Source organism: Ptychodera flava, chromosome 13 (genome assembly GCF_041260155.1).
Source record: "Ptychodera flava strain L36383 chromosome 13, AS_Pfla_20210202, whole genome shotgun sequence".
In the NCBI taxonomy this organism is placed as follows: domain Eukaryota; kingdom Metazoa; phylum Hemichordata; class Enteropneusta; family Ptychoderidae; genus Ptychodera; species Ptychodera flava.
The window spans coordinates 9,403,247-9,413,467 of record NC_091940.1 but is presented as its reverse complement, the minus strand read 5'-3'; the positions used below and the strand labels follow the sequence as shown (position 1 = coordinate 9,413,467).

The following is a 10,221-nucleotide window of genomic DNA, read 5'->3' as shown; positions in this document are numbered from 1 at the left end:
CAACATGGAAAACGGTGGATGCATGCCAAGAAAATCTTCAGATTTATTAACAAGTTCTCTTCATTAATTCGTGTTGCGAAAGCGTTTTGCGATAAAGCCGAGGCGGGGATGTCACTTGTTCAACATATTTCAGTTATTTATTTTTCAAGCATGTTTTGCTAAATGTTTGGCACGGTCTTACAACTAATGAAAATCAAAAAATTACCGCTCAGGAGGCCGCCGCCACCGCTAACGTGTGACACTTGGAATACACAGACCAGAAGACAAAATAATTCCGTGCTTGTGACAATATAGACCCTACATCTGAAATTGGCAGCCGATTTCGTGTGCTTCTGCACTTAATTCACTTCGTAAATTGGTGGCATTTCCATAATGTAATTTTTGTGCCATCTTACACGATTGTTCTTAACATTTTCATTTTAAATAGCGATGAAATCTTGCATATCTTGCATTTCATACATACTGGGTGATAGATAACTTTTATGCAAGCTGTATTATGGTAAAAGTGAACACATAATTTTAGTATTGTAAAAACGCAGCAAGCTACAAAATAAATTCAACAATAAATATCAAACACGAATATCAAACATGTATAACATCCCAACAACCATACTTTTAATTATCTGTGCAAATGAATACACTTGCACAACTAACAGGGCAATAAAAATAAATTAAGGTTCCAAGACAAGAAATTGACCTTTTTAATCTAACAATTCTCTAATGCTTAATAAGCTCAAAACCACTGTAAAGTATACATTTTCTGAAAGCCTAGATATAGGGAAACATTGTGGTAACCAAAGTGTCACTATTATATACATAATTATCACTTGACAGGTAATTTGCATAACCTTTCAAAATTCCGTTTTCCCTATGTTTTGTCTCAATACTTCGAAATATCTGACTCAAACTTGCTGGAATGAAAGCTGTCAACACGCTCTTCCAAAGTTTGTCTCAGATTTTTTATATCTTGCTTAGTTATTTTGGAGCACAATTTTTAAGAAAATCAACTATATTTAAATTCACCGCTCTGGAAGTTTCTCTAGCATAAAAATTGTTTAAGAAGGTTTAAAAAAATTCTGAGACACACTTTGTAAGATCCTTAGGACTGCTTGCACTCACACAAATTTCAGCAAATTGAGAAAGAATTGAAACAAAAAATATGGAAAACCGATTTTTGAAAGCAAATTACCTGTCACGTGATAGTTATGTAAACAATGGTGATACTAAGGTAACCGAAATGTCCCCTTATATCTAGGCTTTCCGAAAATATATACTTTACGGGGGTTTTGAGCTTATTAAGCACTAGAGTATTGTTAGCTTAAAAAGGTCAATTTCTTGTCATGACCTTAAGGAACAAAATAAATAAATAAACAATAAATGATAAACCTGCCCAACAAACTCGGCAGTGAAACAAATAAAGAAACAAAATAAAAAAGAAATTGAGAAATGACTGCAAGGCAAAAATTGAATGTCTAAATTAATTTAAAGTCAATAGAAATGAAGATTATACATAAATGAGTACCTGCATAACATTACCATCCTAACCTGTATGGAACCATGCATCCTGTTCTTGTAACTTGTTCTCGTTGAGTACAGGTTATAGGTAGTGTTTAACATGCTGAAGGTATTGTGTTCGAGTCCCGGCAGCGGTATTGCTATTATATAAAACTGATAAAAACACTTTATCTCCCTATTATTTTTAAAGTGTTACTTCCACTAAGGTATCAGGATGGCTGGAGAAGAGGTAGAGTTAGTATGCTACAATAAGAGGGGTCGGAGTAAAATTTGCGACCCTACTTTTCAATCGCTCCCCCAAGTTTCCAAGCCCCCGTTCCTAACTCTTTCTCCTAAAATAATTTATCGCACCTTTTAGAACGTAACGTTTGATCTCATTTCCTTCGGTACGCAATCTTTGACGTCATAACTTTGTGGCGTGCTACCATTACAAAATGTTGCCAGACAAAATTATTGAAATTTTCCACAATGCATTTCTCTGTCACATAGGTTCGCTGAAGTGAGGAAGAACAAATAAATGACTCTGTTACAGGCCTAGCGAGTTTCAAAATGTACATTTGTGTTTACTTTCTTTTCGTTATGACTAATTTTATTAAGATTTTATGTATCTTTTCTGACTAGGAACATTTACCGAAAGCAGCATTAGCTTTAAATGTTGAGAGGAAAGCTTTGAAGATACTGGATAAAAAGCCAATTGGTGTTGGAGAGTACGGACGAGTCTACAAAGCTCAATTGGCCCGCCAAGGAAAGGAACAAATAGTCGCAGCTAAAGCTCTCTGTGAAAGTAGGTCAAATTCCTCTAAACTCAAATTGTCCACTTCTATAAAGGTCGCTATTCGTCTTACCACCCCTGCTATTTGTCCCCCCCCCCCCGCCTTATAATATGAAAGTCAGCGCAAGTGTGTTCTTGTAAACTTTATCATACAACCATGCAATTATATAGCTCGATTTTGACCACTTCACTCCATATATGCACTCGCTAACGCTCAAACTTATATGTGAACTGGTCAAAATCTCGTGGTATACCGTCGCTGGGTGTGCTTTATTGCTTAATTATCACATGAACTGGTCCATATCGCCACCTGTTTGAAGTAGACCAGTACAGATAAGACATATATAATATCTCTTTTGTACATCATCAACCTAAACTATATCCTGCACTTGTAGAGTTCATACATGCACTCCCTTACGGAAAACCTAAGTCAACAGTAGATGAGAGTAGATCTATGGACGGTCTGCAGTAGACTTTATGTAGATCTAAATCAAGGTTTTGTAGACGAAGACCCATAGCAGTTTGTCAACATGTAGCTTTGTCTACAGATATTGTCCAAACCAGACATGACTATGTCTACATTTTGCACTAACTTCGTCTACGCTTGATCTACACTGATCTACCATCCAATTTATAAGGGAGTTTCATCTACAAAGTTCACTTAGGCAAACAAAGACTCACTTCTACTTCAAAAGCACCATCTTGTCTACATTTTATATACAGCACTGATTAGCAAACTGCAGGCTCCATGGAAGAAGACATCAGTAAAAGACAAGACGTTTTACCTTACATTTGAATACATACTATACAAAAATAGAGAGAAGGAATTAATGAATTATTTTTTTTATCCAAAGGCACTCCTGTTTAACTCGATAACTTTAATTTTCGCGGCTTGATATCCAACAAACAATCAAATGAACCTGTTTGACATCCAAGCTGCTTTTAATGACAATTTTGTTGTAAAAATAACATCAAAACCATCGTCGTATAAAACTTTCTGAGTATCATTAAGTCACTTATGAGTCGTGTGAATATCAGCAGCCACGGCCTTATCTTGCTGTCAACTTACAAATAATTGTATTGACATTGTTATCATTGCCAACGTAAAACGTAACATGTACAATGTAGATAAGACTACAGTGTTATTTTAGCAATGGCATTTCAGTACATGCATAACACAAGTCAGCTTTAAAAATTACCAGTACTGCTTTAAAGGCGGAGCCTCCCTTTAAATGGTGCGAAGCTATGGCGGCGTCCATTGTGTAAGTGGACACCAAACAGGCAGCCCGCGGGCACATGCTCCAGAAAATGCCACTTTTTAGTTTTTTTCCGGCCGAAAAAACGCAGACAGGCTGCCAAGCGGTCAGCGCGAAGCTGCTGCCGATCGGACTCTGTGGCTATATTCAAATTCTAACGCGACTGGAAGACAATTTTTTAGAAAATTTAAGCGTTGGTGGTGGGGAATCAATGACCGTTGGTACAGTACAGCTGTACTGGTACTGCAGTAATAGTAATGCAACTTGTAAGGTAGGCCGTGAGGTAGGCAAGGTTTTTTTGATCGTCTGTTTTAATGCCACGACCATATGAATTTTGATTGTGTAACATGTAGAATATTTCAGTTCTCAATTATTGAATAAAGCGTCGTTGAATGTACTGAAATGCTTCAAATTGTATGAAGTTTTTTCTTTTTTGTTATTTGAGGGAAATTATTCTGCTATTTTCATGTCGACGATTGACCTACAATGCGTAAACTCAGCTGTAATAATTCCAAGTCCTTACAGTCAAGACATCGATTTATGTACAACTACGTAATAATACTCTTTATCTTTCATTATTTTACACGATCCTAATTAAGATTTTCGCATGATTAAAAAATGATTAAAATACCTAGTGCGGAAACGTCCGACTCAAACACTCATGAAGAAACATCTCTGATAGTTGCATCCACCTTTTCTCTCAGACATACATATGGCAGACCGATTTTCATAGAGAAAGTTACTGGAGTTTCTTATGGTCTTCTTAGATATATATAGACGAAACTCTGACTTAGACATCTTTTTCATTTGAACTGTTCCACCGCATTGCAATCTACTTAACAATGGTTCTCTTGACCGTGCCTACTGACTGTGATTTCCTTTTTTCAATTCAGCTCTTTCAGATGCAATAAGCCGGAAAAATTTCGTCAACGAAGTTCGGTGTCTGCTGGAATTAGCATGCCACCCTAACATTATCTCCATTCGTGGCATTCACATAACTGGAGGTAGGACTATAAACTTCCGGATATAAGACTAACGGGTTAACAAAAGCTTCATACGGTTAACAATAAATAAAAGATAAAGGTTCTATATCAATACCTGGTTGTTGGAAATAAGGTATTTCTGAATTTATCTGAATTTCTGTATTTGTAATCGACTGAAAATAGCGTGAATTGTATTAAGGTTCCAAGACAAGAAATTTACCTGTTTAAGCGAACGATTCTCCTGTGGTTAATAAGCTCAAAACCCCCGTAAATTATATATTTTCGGAAAGCCTAGATATAGAGCAACATTTTAGTTACCATAGTGTCACCATTATTTACAGAACTATCACGTGACAGGTAATTTGCATAATTTCAAAAAATCGGTTTTCCCTATGTTTTGTTTCGATGCTTTGAGATATGTGGCTGAAATTTTTGTGAGTGCAAGCTGTTTCAATGATCTTCCAAAGGGTGTCTCAGATTTTTTTAAAACTTTCTTGAACAATTTTTATGCCAGAAAAATTTCCAGAGGCATGAATTTAACCCTAGTTGATTTCTTTAAAATTGTGCTCAAAAAAAAATTAAGCAAGATATAAAAAGTCTGAGACAAACTTTTGAAGAACATTGTAATAGCTTGCATTGAATCAAGTGTGAGTAAGATATTTTGATGTTGATACAAAACATAGGGAAAACCGATTTTTAAAAGGTTATGCAAATTACCTGTCACGTGATAGTTATGTAAACAATGGTGACACTGTGATTATCAAAATGTTCCCTTATCTAGGCTTTCAGAAAATGCACAATTTACGGGGGTTCTGAGCTTATTAACCACCAGAGAATTGTTAGATTAAAGAGGTCAATTTCTTGTCTTGGAACCTTAAGTGCGTTGTTCTTTTAAAGTTCCAGAAACGTTTAGTTCGAAAGAGGTTTATGATAACATTTTTATATTATTTACCATGCAAACCAAATTTAGCTCATATAAGTGATTTTCGTACCATTCAGATCCAAAATATATACTGACAGAATATGCATCCAACGGTGATCTGAAGAACTACCTCATATCGCTAAGAGATCGATTGCTCAACACCGAGACTGAAACACGACTAATAGAAGTTTCCAGAGACGTCGCCAATGCGTTGTCATTCATGTCCACGAAACGTGTTATGCACAAAGACATCGCTGCTCGCAACGTGTTCCTGACTAAATATTTTACAGCCAAAATCGGAGACTTTGGACTTGGACTGGACGTTAACGAGAGGGCTGAGAGTGATTATCATTCACTTTCTTGGGTATGTTTTTAATTATTTTGATTTTCTGAAAAGTCACGTCCTTTTCAACCACGGAAAATATGAGGAAATAGTTCTAATGTGTATACTTTCATTCTCGATTTCAATGGCCATAAGAATAAGATTTGTTGTATACGCGGAACTAATAAATATGTTTATTTAGAATTACTTATTGTTCGTAGTCCTTATATTCTGTTCACTCAGGTGCTTCTGACATTTTTGTGGTAGACTAGAAGTGATGTGGTAGTGTCACAAAATTTGTGCATCTCATTTGTTTAATTCGTGCCGTATTTCCTTGCTTCTTTATCCTCTTGTCTGCTAAACCGTTTATTTGCTCTGGTCTCTTACCGTCTACCGATTTCTTCCTTCTGTAAATACGCAAGGTTACAGCATAGACCCTCGAGAAAAACTCGAGGGTCTATGGTTACGGGAACCTTCTGATGGAAAGAGGGTCGTCCTTGAGTCACATTTACCATGTTTACTGCGCACTCACAAAAACCTCCGTGATACATCTGTTCGCAGGCACATCATCATGATCGATTTCCGTTACGATGGATGCCACCAGAATTTCTCGTTGATGGAACGTTTACTCTTGAAGGCGACAGGTAAGATACACAGCTGAAGAAGAACACGTGGAAAGTGTCTAAGTGCCCCTTATTTTTATAATTTTTGATCTAAATAATGTAAGTGATTACTTGAACCATTGGAAAACTGGTAGTGCTTCCTCTATCATCAATGGAACCTTTCCAAATATTTTTCATTTTTCACTAGTAAAATATTCTATCGAATATAACAACTGGAAAATATGTTTGCAAATTACTGGATGAATTTATATTTAAGGTAACTTCCTGAAATAAAACTAAATTATGGGCCTCACAAATTTTCTCTTAATACTTGGCCTGTATTATATAAACAACATTCATTGATATTTTTCAACACAATAATTTTGTATCTGTTTGTTCTTTTCACAGATGGTCGTACGGAATACTATTGTGGGAAATAGGTTCTCTTGGTAGGTGCTGAAATTTTCTTACATCAAAGTTAGTTCTGGTTTTAGAGACAGACAGGATGTCTCGAATTTAAACACGATTGTAAGTAATTATGAGAATAGGCTATTGTTACAGTAGTAATGTTGTTATAATCAGCAAATTTTAGCTTATCTACTCATCTCTTGTTTTTACGATTCACTTGTTTTCATTGCTTAAGTTATAATGAAGCTACTTTGAGCTATATGGCTCCAACGACGTTTGATAAATTTGAACAATTAAACGATCCAATTCTCTCAGTTAGTTCCAATTGTGGAATAACACATGGATACCAGAAGTTCTATTTGATTAAAAGCCTTCTGTTCGATGCTGGTCTTTTGAAAAGGTGGTTCTCCCATGATGGATGTACCAGTTGAAAATTTACTGAAGAATCTACAACGTGGCAAAAGACCGGTGAAACCAGAAGGATGTACACTTAGAGCGTAAGTAATCGATAGTTCAACTAATAACTACGAATTTTGTAATTTCACCCGTATTTTGAAGGTTGATAATGTTTTACCTTTCGTGAGATACCACTGCACTTACCACTTAATTTAAAACGTTTGCATACATCATTTATGTACAAAGTGAAAAGTATGTTCTTACTGTATTTAAGGTAGAACGCACCTCGGGGACAGACATTCGGACTCTCAAACTTTTACAGTTCTCTTCTGATATACCACATGTGGGGGTTCATTTTAAAGTTCTTGGTGAAAGAAAACTTTTCACCGGCTTAGTTTTTTGAAATTCGAAAATTTTTATTTTTCTCCATAGAGTTAACACAGGGATGGCGGCCATTTTGAATTTCTAATATCAGTAAATCTTGGGTTATTTGTTTCTCTAGTACCAAAATTTGCACGGTGACCCCCTATTTTTATTCTTGATTTTGAAAGAGAATGATTGAAAGATTCCTTGAGGAAAGTTAGAGCAAAAGTTTAAGTCTTTCACTTTCGAGGTGCATATTACCTTAACAGAAGCCGATCGCCAGTCTCCAGCTCCGTGTCCATGCCGACTTTGTATTCTGTATGTAATATGATTGAAAAGTACTAATACTGTATCAGCTATGCCTAGGTGCAGTGATACAGAAATGCAGGAATCTTTTTCACGTACAACGTAATGTTTCATCCTTTGTAGTTACCGGATTATGCAGCGCTGTTGGCATGGAGATAGAAACAAGCGCCCAACACCGGAACAACTGATTGACGACCTCGATAATATGTTAAGAACTCCAGTGAACAGATCTGAAGTAAGTTCTTTGAATTCCACATCATTTTGTTCTCCTCAAGTGTTTTCTTAGGCTGTCATTTAGAAACACTTACAACAATCTCAAACTTATATGAATGCAAAATATATAACTTTTGATGAGTAGCTCATCCTCTTTTTTTGAGTCTGTATTTTTTCGTCCTCAAATATTTACCAATACAACTTCAATGTTTTCATCATTTGCAGAGATTCTTCACTGAAGACTTTAAAGAAAGACACAGCGATGAACTTAATAATGACAAATCATATGAATTACCTGAATGACAAGAACGTGTGACTGGAATTTTAAGACTTATTCGTCAGTCTACCAAGTGATAAAAAGGATAGTGCAATTTTTATGCACAACAGCCCAAATACTCACGTTTGACAAAGCAGACTACAGTTTTCATATGTGGAGCATAAATTAGAAACTATGTGACCTTTGTCAACATTGCGACGCGCTGTTCATTAACGTCTATTTATGGGCAAGGGCGAGAGGAAAGCCAAAAAAATTAATGGGCGAGGCTTGCCGAGCCCGTTAATTTGGCTTTCCTGGAGCCCGCGCCCATAAATAAACGTTAATGGTCAGTGCGGAGTCTGTTATTTCCATTATATTATCAACGAACCGGAGAAAATCGTCAAAATTTGCGAAAATTTTCGGAGCGAACGACAACTGGGCCCCAGAACTGAGCAATACGCGACGCACTGTCACGCGCGCTGTAAAATATTGGCAAATCTGGAAATATTTTCAGAAAAAAGTATCTCAACCTGGCCCACGAGTGCTCCATTTTATATTGTGATTGATTATGATTTACGTTTGAGCGGTAAAGTTACGATACTTTGAGTTGTTAATGTTATTATTCATATTCACGGGCATATAAACAGACCATTACTGTTCATTTGTGGTCACGTGTTTAAGCTCGACCAATCGAAATGCGACCGGCTGGGCATGGTAATATAATTGGAAATATTGTGTTCACGTTACATATCAAAGATGTCGTCTGAAAATTTTGACAAAAAGTATATGAAAGTAAAATCATCACATTTTATCTATGTTTGAGTACTCTGTGCACGTTTCATGTGAACGACACCAAGCAGAATAAACAAAAAAGAACAAGAACTACGAATCTATGTAAGATTCAAGTATATGATAGTTTTTCCGTGTTTATCTTGACACTGTGCTGAGATTTTGTCAACAGTGTATAATCTAACCTGTAATTGCCGATCATGTAGTATATATATATATATATATATATATATATATATATATATATATATATATAATATATATATATATATATATTTATAGATATCAACGTTGCATTTCATCAGTGTGTGTGAATTTCAGATGTAAAATGTTTACTTCCACAATAGCCTTATATTTTATATGGACACATTCGGGATTCATTCATCATAAACAAACAGGTGTGGATGTGCTAAAACTTATTTACACGAATACTATGTACATTTGCATCTGTACTGAATTGAACACACTAATCTATAGAACTTGTTGGTTGCTCGTCCATACCATCTGAGAATCTTCAGTAGAAACTGAGGAAAGTCTCTCAAAATGAGAGACGACAAAACAGATAATACATTGCACTTGTCGACAATTCGATAATAGTCGATTTATTAATAAGCGCTACATTAACACAGGTAAGAGAACGCTGTAATATTGTTAAAAGTGTGTACAAGAGCAATACTCGTTTGTCTTTAATCGGGAACAGCATCAAAGTTTAAGCATTATAAATAGTGTTCCCATCCAGGGGAAGGATAAGAAACCTGTCAATATTCAGCAGCAATGTAGCAATATGCGATGTTTCATTTGTTTTATCAGTAGGAGTTTCAAAGTCGTGGAAGGAAAAAGCCATATGAATTACATTCTGATTATAACCGGATTTTAAAAATTCTAAATCATTTCCAAACAGGTATAAATACAAGATACAGAGTAACAATTTAATTACTTTTCCGCAAATAATATGAAACTTACAAAAGCTGAGACGTGGGGAGGAAATGCAAGAATACAAAGCAAATCAAAGATATATCTTAACTTTAACAAAAGTTAGCCAATAGCACTAAAGGTAAAAATGAACAGTATTTACCATCCTTAAAGACGAGATTAGTACCACTTATTTTCCAGCTTCC

The 10,221-nt window shown here is 35.7% G+C and overlaps 1 protein-coding gene across 1 annotated transcript; it reads left to right on the top strand.

Annotated features, from left to right (window-relative positions):
- The first annotated feature begins 1,729 nt into the window (after nucleotides 1–1,729).
- LOC139146982 (fibroblast growth factor receptor 3-like) lies at nucleotides 1,730–8,501 on the top strand. Its single transcript, XM_070717836.1, has 9 exons — nucleotides 1,730–1,744; nucleotides 2,137–2,299; nucleotides 4,437–4,547; nucleotides 5,526–5,812; nucleotides 6,332–6,414; nucleotides 6,781–6,821; nucleotides 7,181–7,277; nucleotides 7,969–8,080; nucleotides 8,284–8,501. Exons 1-9 carry the CDS (start codon nucleotides 1,730–1,732, stop codon nucleotides 8,359–8,361), a joined length of 987 nt encoding a protein of 328 aa, XP_070573937.1. The 3' UTR covers nucleotides 8,362–8,501.
- Nucleotides 8,502–10,221: the final 1,720 nt, after the last annotated feature.